General features: G+C 38.4%; 1 protein-coding gene, 1 long non-coding RNA gene and 1 pseudogene across 2 annotated transcripts; 1 reads left to right on the forward strand and 2 right to left on the reverse strand.

Annotated features, from left to right (window-relative positions):
• Positions 1-13: 13 nt before the first annotated feature.
• LOC125478203 (lon protease homolog 1, mitochondrial-like) lies at positions 14-6,490 on the reverse strand. Its single transcript, XM_048586059.1, has 20 exons — positions 5,856-6,490; positions 5,679-5,744; positions 5,404-5,595; positions 5,258-5,323; positions 5,099-5,140; positions 4,854-4,976; positions 4,458-4,556; positions 4,201-4,266; positions 3,988-4,104; positions 3,761-3,800; positions 3,394-3,565; positions 3,189-3,313; positions 2,863-2,993; positions 2,663-2,767; positions 2,364-2,477; positions 1,959-2,126; positions 1,768-1,869; positions 1,228-1,548; positions 362-880; positions 14-191 (listed from the first exon to the last, which is right to left on the reverse strand). Exons 1-20 carry the CDS (start codon positions 6,147-6,149, stop codon positions 15-17), a joined length of 3,039 nt encoding a protein of 1,012 aa, XP_048442016.1. The 5' UTR covers positions 6,150-6,490; the 3' UTR covers position 14.
• LOC125478361 lies at positions 6,309-7,747 on the forward strand (annotated as a pseudogene).
• A 7,184-nt stretch (positions 7,748-14,931) lies between these two features.
• On the reverse strand, positions 14,932-16,081 carry LOC103935728. Its single transcript, XR_665505.3, has 3 exons — positions 15,988-16,081; positions 15,710-15,752; positions 14,932-15,588 (listed from the first exon to the last, which is right to left on the reverse strand). It is a non-coding gene; the product is annotated as an uncharacterized LOC103935728 (long non-coding RNA).
• Positions 16,082-16,483: the final 402 nt, after the last annotated feature.

Genomic DNA, 16,483 nt, shown 5'->3' on the forward strand with positions numbered 1-16,483 from the left:
GCTAGTTTTTTTCCCTAATTCGGGTCATCATTGAAAGCCAAATTGAATATCTGACTGTAGTGATCTACAAAGTGAACATCAAGACCTCCTTTTATATTAGGGGCAAGCTTGTCGAAATCCCTCCTGTTTGATGCAGGAAGTATGATTGTCTTCACTTCGCTCCTCCTTGCTGCTATCGTTTTCTCCTTAACCTAAAGTGTTTACGAAAACGAAATTCAATGACACAAACCACTGAAAAAAAACACAAGCATGTTGCTTGAAAATTCTTCATGCGGAAACCAAGGGTACGCCACCCTGAAGCATACAAAAAATAGAAGAAAATCCCGTAACTTGAATCATAAGAAAGAGTCGATTTACATACCCCGCCAATTGGGAGGATCCTCCCAGTTAGCGTTACTTCTCCTGTCATTGCCAAATCCCTCCTGATAGGTTTCTTCATGGCAACGGAGAGCATGGACGTGATCATGGTGCAACCAGCACTAGGACCATCCTTCGGCGTGGCCCCTGCAGGAACATGGAGATGAAGCTTGGAATTCGAAAAGAAAGTGCTATCAGGCTCTTTGTCGAGCAATATAGCTCTGGCAACAGTATGTGCAATTTGGGTACTTTCTTTCATAACACCTCCAAGTTGACCAGTGACATGAAGGGATCCCTTCCCCTCTGCTTCCTCAATCTGAGTGGTCTCTATATACAACGTACAACCACCCATGGCAGTCCAAGCAAGACCCATAACAACTCCAACCGGGGTCTGATCATAGATTCGTTCAGCATGGAAGACAGGTTTTCCAACAAAATGATCCAAGTTCGATGAGTCAACCAGAACTTTCTCAACTGTTTTTGTTGTTTCACCTTCCTGAATTCTCTCAGGTTCTTTTGCATCCTGTAAAGACAGCTATAATTATAGATGACATGAAAACATTGAACTGAAAGTATCTCGAGAGGAAAAAGATGAGCCCAAAAAGGCAGTTTAAATATGATTTGATATTACTTGGAACTTGCACATCATCGAGTGTCTCTACGTATTTATTCTTTAAATTAAATCATAAAATTCTTTTCCAAACTCTCTCAACTTCGTCACAGAGATTGTTAACTTAACTAGCCCTAAATAAATAGCAAACTGCACAATAAGTTTATATCAGAGAACAAACAGGAATCATATTCAACTGTATTCAAAACATTTCTGATGCAGGGCAAGTCATTACTCAGAATTTATAACTTGTTACATACCTTTGAATCCACGGGTTCATCAGTATCTGCAACCTGAACTTCTGCAACCGCAGGTTCACCTGGTAGATCCGTCTGAATCGCAACTCCTTCTCCAGAGGTTTGAGGAATATACTCATGACCGTTACCCTCTACCATCTCAGCTGCAATCTGGTTCTTACTTGCAACCACGCTTTGATCTAACTTATCAACAGCTACTGCTTGGGTTTCATAAGTATCTGCAAGCTGGACATCAACACCTGCAGGCCCATCTGGGGGAGATTGTATCTGACCAGAAACTACTGTTTCATCTGATGCTGCTTGTCTGACAAGTTGGAGAGCTATCTGCCACATTAAAAAGATAGGTTAAAGAGGTTAAAGTATACCGTTGGGCAAGGAATTATATGATTGCTCAACAACGTCATAAATTTGCTTTCTTCAGAATAAGCTCCATGAACCCAAGAGAACTATGGGGAAACATTTCAAACACGTAGATATTCATGGTTCATCATATGATAAGATGCAAGTTTGCAATGATGATCAAGATATAGATATTTTACAAACCTTGCGGTAGATCTTTTCTATGTGCTTTTCAAGGTTCCTAACACCTGCTTCTCGGCAATAATGTTCAATAAGGGCAAGAAGAGCTGTATCTGTCACTTCAACCTGAGCATAATAATTTTAACATACATAAACGATGATTCAGATACAATATACAAACACGTCGGAACACATATAGAGACCTATACAAGTACCTGTTCGGGTTGAATGCCACATGCATCACGTATGGTCTTCTCCAAATAGTCTCTAGCAATTTGCATTTTCTCATCAGTGATATATCCAGTTACGTAAATGACCTCCATTCTATCCAAGAGAGGATTTGGTATCATCTCTACAACATTGGCTGTACATACAAACAGAACCTACAGCAAAAACTTCAAAAATATGATTTCCCAAGTACCAAACATAATGCATAAACTCATCTAGCACTGAGTGGAGACAGTAAAAGAATTGGAAAACTAAACCATCCTACAGACTGTGAGGTTAAGCTTATACCAATTTTAACAATCGAAACACAGACACCAAATGCTTGAAATCAGTAATTTTATTACTGGAAATTGGTATTTTTCTCTTAATGAAGTAAAAATATCTGTACTAACCTTTGATAGGTCGATTGGAAGGTCAAGATAATGGTCTAGAAAATTAGCATTTTGCTCAGGATCAAGAAGCTCCAACAAAGCACTTGCCGGATCACCAGCATGGTCCCTTCCCAACTGAAACAAAACAACTCAAATTCGAAGATTAAAACTTAAAAGTAGTATGAAACTCAGAATTAATTATAATCTATGTAAATAAGAAATTTAAATAACTACTCACTCTGAACTACAAAGGGAAAGAGACCTAGAAATAGGATTTGTCTAAAATACAATATGAAGCAAGCTGACCAATCATTTATTACCTTGTCAATCTCATCTATCAAAACTAAAGGGTTAGCTGTTCCCACATTTTTAAGGCATTGTACCATCTTCCCTGGCATACCACCAACGTAGGTTCGACGATGCCCCTGGATGTACATGTCAAATTGTAATGTCATAAGATTAGTTGCTTGCTGCACATCTCTTTATCAATATTTCACACTGAGAAGCTCTTCCCAAATACCTTAATTTCAGCAACATCAGATAACCCTCCCACAGAAAACCGAAAGAAGTTGCGGTTCAGGGCACGTGCAATTGAACGACCAATGCTGGTTTTGCCCACTCCAGGTGGGCCAGAGAGACAGATGATTTTTCCTGTGATATATACGCAAGATATCAGTAATCCTCATGTAATGAGAACTAATACAGTTTGCAGCATTGGTTAAAACCATAGAATAATATGTAAAATAAGAGCCAAGATCAGTGTCTGAGAAACAGGGGAACTCCATGATGTGTGGCAATGCCAACAAATCAAGATAGACAATTACAAAACTTGAAAACTATACTAACCTTGAGAGGTTCCTCTGAGTTTTCCAACGGCAATAAATTCTAGAATCCTTTCCTTTACATCAGTTAGTCCATAATGATCTTCATCAAGAATTTTTTGCGCCCGAAGAACATCAAAGTTTTCATCACTGCACTAGGAATAAACATAGGTGTTCAATATATTTGAATCCCAAATATTGCCCCAATAAGGTTTTAAGTAGTGCAAAACCTGTATTTTCCCCAGGGAATTGAAGTCAACCAATCTAGATAATTACGTGCCAAATTAAATGCACTTGAACCGGCCTCCAACTGGTGCAGTTTTGTAAGTTCTTCCTCTATAACTTGCAAAACATGAGGTGGGCAGTTTTCCCTGTTTGGTTCAAGCATCTCCCTAAACTTATCTGCAATCAAAAGATCAGAAAAGTGATGCAACAATTACCTTTGCTTACACGAAAAATCAGTACTTAGAATACCTTAAGTTTCCACAGAAATGCTTAGCGTCATACTCAGATAAGAACTAATGAGCAGAAAATGCACAGATCGTAGTCATGATGTGTACAGATTGAAAAGTCGAAAATAAAATATAAGAAACCAACCTGTAAGCGTTGTTTTATCATCTGTCTCTAAACCCAGTTCCTGCATTATGTCAAGCAAAATAACTTACATAAAGGCCCAGGGTTGGGATAAAGAAACTGATACAAGATCCACCACAAAGTGAAAACTTATCCATTAACTTACAGTCAGTGGAGAATCCGTACTGAAAGTTCACGAAAAACTTAGAAAATGGTGGAGAAAAATATCTCATAATGGTGGAGAAAAATACCCTTTTGATGTCTTTAAGCTGTTCACTCAGCAAGTTATTCTCTTTGATTGCTTTTTTGATGGCTTTAAGATGCTCATCCAACGAGTTGTTCTCTTCAATTGCTTCTTCAATAGACTCCTAAGAATAACCCCATAAATAAAAGTTCAAAAGCCAATCAAACTATGACAGAGAATAGAATTCGTAAAACAAGAAATGGAAAATCAGCTTCCATACCTGAATCTTGCTGTTTTCTATGTCTTTCTTCACCAGTTCTAAGGTGAGCTTTAAACGTTTATGCACCTGAGCAATAACAGAAGTGTTATATAGCCTTTCAGAATATAAGCAACTTGCACGAAAAGGCTGGACATGAAGATTTACATTTTCCACAACACTTGATCGTTGAAACAAATTATTTTTAAAAATAAGCAACGTAAAGAATGAGCTCTCTAATTACTATCCACCATACCCTTTTTAAATTAAGTGATACTCACATCTAGCTCTTCAAGCACTTCTTGACCTTGCAATTTGTTTGCACCAGATATTGCAGCTCCAAAATCTGCGAACCTTGGAATATTAAGATCACGTATATCCTGAAAAATTCCAATAAAAAAATTAACATGAACAAATTCTATATCCAAATGATTGTAAGACATCAACACACAAAGATATTTATGTAAACCACTTTTTCTCACTAATTCAATCATTTCCATAAAAACGACATATTAATTACTTCATCAACTCATTTATGAATAAGGGGAAAACCAAGAAGAAGTTACAACAAATTCTGCAGAAGTTGCAGGAAAAAAAAAATGGTAACGAAGCAAATAAGCGCACAAGAAGGAAAACCTTCAAGAAATCCAAACATTATAAAAATGAACGGAACAAACCTGAGTGTATGTCTTAACATGATCTAACCAATTGGAACAAGTCTTGACACGATCTATAAAACGTGATGTAAGCTCAAACGATGTTGCATCTATGACGTGATTATCCTTGTTATATGGTTTATCCTGAAATATACAGTATATCCCGGTCAGAAAAAAGAAAGAAGGAAAAACGAAACAAAATCCATCATACATGTGCAACCGCCTACAATTAATATCTGATACGTGATTAAATAAAGTAAACATGCCTTCAGATGGTCAACTTTTACAGTCAGGGGTTCTTCATCAACCTGCAGGGAAACCATAACATTCTTCAGTTTAACAATTTTACCTCAAAAATAAAATAAAAATACGATACTACTTTGTATTATGTGTGATTCTACAAAACTTTTGAGGCATCCACTCACCATCTCTGTAATTCGAAGCCGGCTGTGGCCAATAAGGACTACTTGGTCTCCTTGGATGCTTGAAATCTGATGTACAAAGATACAAGCAATTACAACATCAAAAACCAAACGGAAGTCTAATCCATGAATATATGTGCATCGGATACCTGTGCAAGCGTCCCGACTTCATGTAGTCGATTAAACAACTCCTTCCCTTTCAATTCATGTATGTTTGTATCTGTCTCGGAACCTGATACCAAACTGGGATCAGTCCCTAGCTCAACCTTGAGAAGGAAAGCGCCGGCATATGGAGCTTGCCGCCTTCGGCTTTCTTGTAATGCTGCTAACAATTTGGGATCCTACATGAAAAACAACACGTTGTTTACAAAAGTGTGAACCGAAATGAAATTCGATTTGCATGCTAGTCAATAATCTCATGTACCTTCACATAAATTGACATGTTAAACCCCGGAAACAGCGGTCTATGCGGCAATGGCAAAGCTATAACCTGCCTCACAAATTGATAAGAAAAACAAGTTCGAACATTTTCTCACACACTACAACATTTTCTCGGAATCCAAACAGAACAAGTAAAACGAAAGTCCCAGAGCACACAAACCGTAAGATAATCTTCGGGCCGGGGATTCGTGGACACAATGGCGGAGGAGGACTTGGCGTCGGCCTCGTTCCCTGCCGCCTTGAACTCAACTTCCCTCACTTGGTCAGACACGTTGCCGGAGTTCGAACAAAAAAAAGCTCGGCGAGCCGAGGCAGGGCAGTTCTGCCGAGTCAATCCGGCGAGCGAGCCGAGAACTCGGAGAACCGGCGACGCCAGCACGGAGGCCTGCCCGGGGCGGAGGCTGTGGACTCGGCCCTGAAGGCATGACGAGGAAGAGGACAAAAGCTTCAGCATTTGCTTGGTGCAGCGATTGGAACATCTTTTAGGAAATAATTTTATTAATTATTGAAGTTAAATTATCTGCAAATAAGTAGTGGAACTCCTATTCTTAGGAATCAGTTTGGATTGCCTACAAATTAGGATTATCTCGTTTATTTTAGAGTCTGTTGATCGATGCTACTTTGTATTTGTGTTTGGTTGCTCAGAAAATTTAGCTTTTATTTAGCTGCAAATGCCTGAACGAGAAAATTTAGCTTTTGCAGTTGGACGGATCACCGTTTAATAAGGTAGGGAGTGAGCGGCACGGCTCCAGCTCCAGAAGTGAAGTTGGAGGAGGAGGGATGTTTGACAAGATGGAACGTACACCATCTTGCAATTTCCAGCTGTCCATAAGAAAAAGCCTCAGAAGTCTGGATATCATCATACAAATATAAATCCATCTAGTTGGGAGATTAGAGATCTGAAAACATCAATGGGTTTAAATACTCCACGATGTCTTGTGACGCAAACGGTGGAGATGCGTTCTGTGGGCTGGTGGAAACGGGAGAAAAGTCACTTCTCGAAGTTCGAATAGTGTACCTTATGCATTGTTGTGCCAATTGGCAGGTCTGAAGGATTATATTGGATCAAATCCTGCACAAATGTTCAAATCTTCTGCTTCAGTTATCCAATCGAAGTCAGCTGAAGCTTCCGTTTCCAATGCTGAATGTGAGGCGGAGGGGGCGCACGATGAGTTTTATGATGCAATATCTGCAGGCTCTTCATCTTCTGATGAAGAGAGTGACAGTGATGAACATGACAATGATGAAGCAAAAGTGAGACTGAGGAATGTTGCGTGGGCCATCGCTAACTTAGCTTTGAATCGAGCTCAAGCTGCAGATGCTAATAAAAATTTGGATTCCAAAGACGTTGCAATCATTATATCTTGATCCAAGCTAGTTCCATGGTTCCTTGACCAAAGGGAAAGATGAGGCTGTCACAAACTGTTGGACATCTCTCCAAATGGTAAGGGATTATGATCAGAGGAAGAACTACCTGGAGGACAATTCTAAGGTAATGGGAGGAGATTCCTTTCGCAAGCTCATAGCTGTAGATTGGTTCAAATTTAATAAAAGCATAGATAGATTTGCACTGCATCCAAGGTGCCTTGTCGAGTCAGAAGCCGGAATGAAGCTCCATTTGTACTAGTCTTTAATCTCCAGGTTCCATCTAAACCAAATTATAGTTTGGTATTTTACTATGCCGCTGACAGACCTCCGAATCCAAATTCTTTGTTTCCTAAGTTTGTGGATGGGAGTTTAAAGATAATTCCAAATATTGCTCAAGGATACTGGATGGTCAAGCGCGCTGTTGGAACAAAAGCTTGCTTACTGGGGAAAGCTCTATCCTGCAAATATCTTAGGCAAGACAACTTCCTAGAGATTGATGTAGATATTGGATCATCATCCGCGGCGAGTATCATTGGACTTGTTCTCAGATACGTCACGAGCATAGTGGTTGACCTTGAAATTTTGATAGAGGCAAAGGAGCAAGCAGAGTTGCCTGAGTACATTCTAGGGAATGTTCGCCTAAATCGTTTGAAACGTGACTCTGCTGTTCATTTGGAAGCTTAAGGTTGTGTCAACATTCGTTAATTAGTATTTCCACCTTTGTCAGAGAGCTATTGGTTCAACATGATTTTTGTTTTCCAGTTTACAGTTTACTAAAATAAAATGTGTACCTTAGTAATCTGACATGCAATTGAAAGTAAAATAAAGATGGAAAGCCATATTTTTTCTTCCACTTTGACTCTTTATCCAAAATACCGTATCCTCACTGCACTATGTAACACATAAGTATCGAACCATGAACTGGTACTCGTTTTATTTGCTGAAAGGACCTGCTATCTTTATAGTGGAGTTGGTTGTAGCTTCCATAGATTTCGTTCATCCTATTATAGTTAGAAGAGACGAACTGTGTAGTACATGAGGGAAGATTTGGCTTTAGGGAAGATTTTAACAGTAGATAGTTTCTGTAGGGATGATTTAACAGCTGAGAATTCAATTGCTCATTTCTTGTTAGATGGACAAATATATAGGGTTTACAGTACTATGCCTCCTGGGATCGACGCATGATGTCAGAAAGTACATGTTTCACTATTATGCCTCGCTTTCGAGACATGACCAAAAACAGACCAATGGTTCAATAGCGTAGTAGCTTTTCATTTTATTTCATGGCTGCATCTAACTCTTAAGTTAGACTATCTACGTACCCTACGACGAGATCAAGCCATTGGACTAGGCAAATGAGTAGGCTAATACCTAGTCAAGTTTGATGTAGCTATTTAGGGACTCCAACCACTACATATGAGAATTGTCTATTCATGATCATCTATCGGATGGAAAGACTGAACGAGGGCCACGTCACAATGTTGTGTACATCGTTTCCTTGATGCTATTGTAAATTTGTGAAACTGTATGTAGTAAATAGGTGAATGATTTTGTATATGCCGCCTGGCAGAGGGAATCCCGTCTCGCTTTTGGATGCTGCCGTGTAGTGTCTTCTCTAATGGGAAGTCCAGCTTAAATTTCTGGGTTCCGAAATGAGGTAGAAGAAGATAGTTACCACTCAGTGGGTAATACTATGTTGGAAAATACTAGAGATTTTCGTTTGTGGTCGATGTATATTTTCAGTCAATCAACAACCGTGTATGGAAGTCTCTGGCAACTGGATCTTGGACAAAGTGTATGGGTTGAGGTATAAGGGCTTGATAGACTTGGGTTTAGTGTTCTTTCACGACCCCACTTTGCATGAACTTGGATCCCTATTAATGCATCAACCTAATATAGGAATTGGAAACGTGGGTTTCATAAGTGAGAACTCAACTTCTACGGATGGTGAGATTTTTTTTTTTTTTTTTTTCCCGAACCCACACCGTGATTTCAAGGGTAACACTCATCTCCGTCACTCACTTGCCTATGGATGGTGAGTTTGATATTAATTTTTTATGAATGGCTCATTGAGTGATTTAAAGGATTGAAATGGCGGTTTCATTTCTTGGGCTTTTGAGTTTGTTAACGGTGAGGTTCACCAATATGCAACAGCACATCCCGTTTATAATAAAGCCAATTTTCATTATCTCTACTAATTAATAAAACATTCATTGTCAACCAAAATTGTATGAAATTACATGTTTAACCCTCTAATTAAAACAGAATATGAATAAGAAATATGGGGCAGAAATGTAATTTTACACAACCAAATTTTGCTATTTTTTTTTCTTCAAAACCTCACGTACATGTCATCCTAACATATCTCTAATTATAAAAAAATAAAAAAATAAAAAATAAAAAATAAAACTAAAACAACTTCCCACTCCCACATTGTCTATCACTCTCTTCCTCTCTTCTTTTATTTCAAAAACAAAAATAAAAAATTTTCTCACACACTTTGTGTGTGCCCATATGCTAGTAATCTTTTACAAAAACTTGTCCCTCTAAGACTAAAGAGCAAGTTCACCCATAGTTCTTTGCCATGGCTAGATCCCAAATCCAATTCAACATTCACCTCCACCCGTTTCTTCCAGCCATGGCTCATGGAGTCCTGGCAATAGCCATAACGATTCTAGACTCAAGTCTTGATCCATGGAAGTTACCTTTCGCGATGGATGGAGAGTAGCATAACGATAATAACGTAGTAATTCTAAATTAATCTCATCCGTTAAATAATTAGTGAATAATAAATGTCATAGCAATTACTCTTTACAATGGGTGAAAAGTGTTGAAAGAAAAGCCAAAATAATTTAAATAGTAACTTCCACAAGTCCACTCGGACCACTCCTAGATTCAAATTCACCAAAAAAGTGGAAATGCTTTCAGAGATGAGGCAAACAGGTAAGACTTTGCCCCGTTTTCTCAGAAGAAAAAAAAAAATATAGGTAAGACATTTATTTTTTATAGTTTTTGTTTACGATTTGTTTGGACTAAAACATCAGTGGAATCCGATTTGCCTTTAATATTTTCGACTACGCAAAATAGCTACATCAAACTTGACTAGGGATTTGTCTATTCATTTGCCTAGTCCAACGTGTAGCAGCAAATTGAAAATTGCCTAATGACTATGCCTTATTCTTCTGTTCTTATTCTTTTGTTTATGGCCGATTGGTTAGAGTTTGATCCACTGTTATTGTCTTTATCCAAGCGATCCTGAGGGAGGTGGAATTGAACGCGCGATCTTTGGTTGCTCGTAACCACCTGAGCTGCAACCCTTTTGCACAACTTCATCAAATTTGAAGCAAAAACACATGATGAAATTCAATCACAGATAAGTCCATGCATACTGCATAACTGCATTGTTGGCATTATTTTGTGTCGGCAAGAGGAAAGGAAGGGCCATGCTATATAGGTGTAAGCTCCCGTGACAACGTGTCATGGTCAATAGGAAAGAAGAAAAAGGCCGGCAGGCCTGCAGTTCCTGCACAAGTTGTTGGTAATTTCATTTTCATTTTGTTCTTGCCTTTGCACAGCTAATTAATGCCTTTTTTTAGGAGAAATTCTTTCTTCCAACGAATACACAGTACTAGTAGTGTCATCAGTCCAATGAGTATAGACCACATGCTCAAAAATTGCACTAACAATTCAATAGATGTTTAACATGTGGCGCATCGCGTCATTGGTAATATAAGGGTATCTCATCCTATAAATAGAACTAAAATATTCGATGTGGCGTCAGTAATACAGGTATTTTAGCGGTTAAATTTAGTTTTTTATAATTGTTTTAATTTTTTTTTTTTTTCAATCTCAATTATTCATAAACTCTAAGAAAATAAATTCTCTCTGTTTGGTTTGATTTTTAGGTAATTCTCTAAGCTCTAAAACACTAAAACTAAACCCTAAACGGTTTTTTCTGTGGACTTTTGTCCATTTGTTTTGGCACTTGTGCATGAGGACAAGTCTAGTCAAATATATATTAATGAAACCTGAACAGCTCACGACCATTTAGAAGAGAATAGAAATTTACAGCTTAATTTCTCTGTATTCCACAATTCTGAATAAAAAATATATATAATCCTTGTTACAAAAGGAAACAAAATAAAGGACACAATATCCTTCCTAAAACATGACTCTAATAATTACAAAAATATTTACATTTCTTTTTTTTTCTAAATATTGACTTATTAGAATACTTCCCCTCAAGTTGGAGCATAGATATTACTCATACCCAACTTGACAAGCGAGTCATCGAACCTCCTACTACACACGACATGGGTAAGAATATCTGCAAGTTATTCCTTTGAGTTCACAAACGGTATTAACACAATCTTCATCTCCAGCTTTTCTTTGATAAAATGTCTATCAACCTCAATATGCTTAGTCATGTCATGCTGTACTGGATTCTCAGCAATTTCTCTTGCGGACTTATTATCACAATACAACTTCATTGCCTCCTTATGTTTAAAACTGATACTCCAAAGCAATTTTCGTAGCCAAAGAATCTCACACACATCATGTGCCATACCCCTATACTTGGCTTCGGCAGAAGACCGTGATACCACATTCTGCTTCTTGCTCCGCCACGTAACCAAATTACCTCCAACAAATGTAAAATACCTAGATGTAGACCTTCTATCAGTCACATCACCTGCCCAATCAGCATCAGTAAATCCCTCAATCCTCATATGTTCATGACATTCATACAAAATTCCTTTACCCAGGCCAGACTTCAAATATGCCAAGATTCTCATTACTGCTGTCATATGATCCACACTAGGTGAGTGCATAAATTGACTTACCACACTTACGGCATAGGCAATATTTGGACGAGTGTGAGACAAATAAATCAGCCTCCCCACTAGTCTTTGATATCTACCTCTGTCAACCGGTTCTTGATTTTGATAAATCCCCAAATAATGTTTCTCTACGATGGGAGTGTCCACATGTTTACATCCCAGCATGCATGTTTCTTTTAATAAATCCAGAACATATTTACGTTGAGACAAGAAAATACCTCTAGATGACCGATCGACTTCCGCGCCAAGAAAATATTTCAAATCTCCCAAATTCTTCATCTCGAACTCGGCTGCAAGGTTTTGTTCGAACGTCATCATCTCTTCAGAATCATCACCCGCTATTATCATGTCATCCACATAAATAATTAAGGCCGTCACTTTACCACTTCTCTGCTTCACAAATAATGTATGATCCGAGTGACTTTGATACTACCCAATCCTCCTCATAACTTGAGTAAATCTACCAAGCCATGCACGAGGTGATTGTTTAAGTCTGTAAAATGACTTTCGTAACCTACATGCTCCGGTTTTCCCTTCGGCATTGTACCCCGGAGGAAAATCCATATATACCTTTTCTTCCAAGTACCCATGAAGAAAAGCATTTTTCACATCAAACTGTTTCAGTGGCCAATTCAAATTTGCAGCTAAAGAAATCAGAACTCGTATTGTATTCATCTTTGCTACTGGAGAAAAGGTTTCTTGATAATTCAACACCATAAGTTTGAGTATAACCTTTTGCTACTAACCTTGCTTTATACCTGTCTACCGATCCGTCTGCCTTGTACTTGATTGTAAAAACCCATCTACACCCAACTGGTTTCTTGCCTTTAGGTAGCTCTATTACCTCCCATGTATCATTTTTGTGTAGTGCCATCATTTCTTCATCCATTGCAGCAGCCCATTTAGGATCCTTCAAGGCCTCCTCAACTCAGGTTGGTGCTTGGATTGCTTCCACATTATTTACCCAGGCTTGGCGTTCCAGTGCAAGGTTTTTACATGACACATAATTTGCTATTGGATACTTTACTTTTCCTTCAGGAGGAACACCACGATTTTGCCTTGGTGACAACTTATACATACTTACATCATTATTTGGATTAGTTACATGAGTATCTGTAGTACTTACCTCAGGGATATTCAAAGTAGGCACATTGGGTGGCACTATCGAGCTAGAGAGAGAGAGAGGGTGATGTGGGTTCTACATGTGGCACTTCTTCCCTTGAAGTACTTGGTTCGGCAGTAAGCTGCTGGACTGATATAGCTTCCTTAACAGGACCTTGCCTAAAGCCTGCATTTGTCTCGGCAGGCAACAGCTGAAAGCCCATATCATTCTCGGCAGTTTCTTACCAAGAGATTGGTGTCCCATTTTCATCCTCATCGTCAACACATGCTCCCCCTGAACTACATATCACGTCATCTAGTACCTCTAACCACCCAAGATCAACTTGATCATCACTAGTGTTCTCCCCCTAGTGATCTGAAGGTGATAGGATTGAAGAATAAAAATACTCCAATTCAGAAAAAGTAACATCCATAGTCACATACATATGTCGAGTTTCAGGATGATAACACTTATACCCTTTCTATTGGGAGACAAACCCAACAAAAACTCATTGAAGGGCACATGGATCCAATCGACTATGATGAATCTTATGAATATGAACATCTGCTACACATCCAAACACACGAGGAGTAAGGGTATTAGTGGATACTACAAGAACATGTTCCGTCAATACTTGAAAAGGTGTACGGGAATTCTACAACCCGAGATGGCATACGGTTAATCACATACACAACATAGGTAATGGCTTCAAGCCAAAATCGTTTAGGCACGGACGCAACAATAAGCAAGGCACTAGCAGTTTCCAAGATATGACAATTCTTTCTCTCAGCAACCCCATTCTGTTACGGAGCATGCGGACATGTAGTTTGATGAATAATTCCATGATCTTGTAGAAACCGGGATAACTCAGAACTTATGTACTCTCCACCATTGTCGGAAGGCAAAACTTTAATATCAGTGGAATACTGAGTTTTAACCATCTGTTGAAACAAACGAAACACATCACAAACCTCACTTTTATTTTTTAACATATACAACCACGTCATACGAGTGCAATCATCCACGAAAGTAACAAGCCACCTAATTCCCGAAGTAGTACTAACAAGAGAAGACAGACACATCAGAGTGTACTAGTGCAAATAAAGAAGATCTTCTATTCATACTTGGAGGGAATGAAGCACAATGACTTTTGGCTAAAATACATACTTCACATTTTAATTCTGAGTCTTCAATACCACTAAACAAATCAATTAATATATGTTTCAAATAAGCAAACTATGCATGCCCCAAACGACGATGCAATAACAATACCTTTTGTAGATTACTATTACGTGACGAATGAACCAAATGAGCTCTTCCAGGAATCACGTCATCCACATAATATAGCCCCTCTCTCTTAGTGTCACACCCAATGATCTCCCACTAGTGCAAAAAATACTTTGGGTGACGTAGGTCCTTCGTCACGCAAAGTCAAAAAAACGTCGCACAAAAATTTGCGTGACGAACCTTCGTCGCGCGACAGGCGTCGCGCCACACCTGTGAAAGAAGGTTTTGCGTGACGAAGAAGTTACATGAGTCACGCAAAGTGGGTTTGCGTGACGTATGTGTGCGTCACGCAAAGTGGACTTGCGTGACCAAGGTGTGCGTCACGCAAAGTGGGTTTGCGTGACGTATGTGTGCGTCACGCAAAGTGGACTTGCGTGACCAAGGTGTGCGTCACGCAAAGTGGGCTTGCGTGACGTATGTATGTGTCACGCAAAGTGGGTTGGCGTCACTCAAAGACACTTTGCGTGACACATACCTACGTCACGCAAACCCAATTTGCGTGACCTATGGAACTTCTTCGTCGCGCAAACTTTTTATGTTTTTATTTTTTTTTTAATTTTTTTGACAAAAATATTTTTGATTTATTAATATTTTTGATATAATTTTTAATAAATATTGTAATTATTCTAAACAATAAACAATAAACCAAGAAAAAATTTAATTATAAACCATATATATGAAAATGTGCATACAAGATGTCTAAACAAAAAAAGAAAAAACTACAACAAGTAGTCTTCTAGGTTTGAAAACTACTGGGTATCGGGTAGGTGAGGTGGCTGGGAGGTCGAAGGTGGAGTAAGATCAAGTGGTGGCAGCTGGATTTGGAGACCGGACACCGCTAAGGCCTGTACAATCATACTCATCTGCGCCCTCATCTGTTCGTTCTCAGCTCTCATCTGCTCAAGTAGGGTTAGGAATAATTAATATTTGCCCATCTTATAGAGCAAAATGATAACCATACCCAAATTTTCTTCTCATGTACACTCATGATTAATTTTAATCATAATTTTCGTTTAATCAATTCAGTTTTGGTGACTTAAATAAAAAGAGGTGTGTAGGAGAGAAAAATTAATGATGTGTGGTTATCATTGTGCAAATATGTTCTAGGCCTGCATTTGCTTTTACCAATTGTGCAAAGATCTATATCATGAAATAATAAAAAAATTAAAAAAAAAATAAAAAAAGGTGCACGAATACCTTTCTCGGCTAGTGTTGAAGTGTTCTTTTTCTTCTGGTTGGAAAAGTTGAATTGTTGTTAAGTCCAGAGGGATTGAAATGTCCTTCTCTCGACCTAGAACCTGAGGAAATAAAAAGTGAGATGTCAAAGTAATTCTTGTCAACCAAGAATGCCATATGTCAATGAAAAAAAACTATGCCTGCGCAAACAACAAGAATGAAATCAAAAGAATAAAGCATTACCTTAACTTCCCGGTAGTGGACGAGAACTATGTGTTGCAGAGCCCTGCAGCAATGACCAAGTAAGTCAGACGTGAAAAGAAAATTTCACAATAAATTACTTGAATCATTAGCATGTGAGACTAAATGTTAACTGCATTTGGGTTTTCTTTAATTTTATTAGACAGGTATTAAAATGAACACGCAGCCGTGGGTGCCTGCTTGTACTTGCAAACACATCCACAAACACTGCTAAGGCTTGAGAACAAAAATCTTTGATAGATTTGTAGCATATAACTCACTCTTCAAGCATCCAATAACTGCGCCTTTGGAAATTTTCATTTTCTTCTCCATGTGCATAATAGCAGTGCAGCACATCAACGTTTCCAGCCTGAAAGGATGTTCAATTATTATTCAACCACTTTGATTGAAAACAAAGGCTTTGTCAACAAATTAACTCTTGACACAAGCCACAAAAACTTGAGAAATATTTAGCATCTAATTGTTACCACCTACTTAATGAAATTCTAAAACAAATTTCTTTCCACCTCTGCTTTCTTAAGCAGCAATTTTTATTCAATGAGCTTTTTCCTTGACATTGGTGTGTCCTTGTACTTAATTTTGGAATTAAACAAGGGGGCTGACAGCCCACATTTAAGAAGCATTACGAATTCAACTCTCAGAAGGATCAATATATATCCTTTCCTTAAAATCTCCATTCAAGTGAAACCCTGCTTAATGTAAAGAAATTTTGGAAGAAGGTGTACGTCACGCAATTCAAATCAGCTATTCAAATCA

Source organism: the organism of the source record quoted next, unplaced genomic scaffold (assembly GCF_019419815.1).
Source record: "Pyrus x bretschneideri cultivar Hongxiangsu unplaced genomic scaffold, Pyrus_bretschneideri_v1 Contig24, whole genome shotgun sequence".
NCBI lineage: Eukaryota > Viridiplantae > Streptophyta > Magnoliopsida > Rosales > Rosaceae > Pyrus > Pyrus x bretschneideri.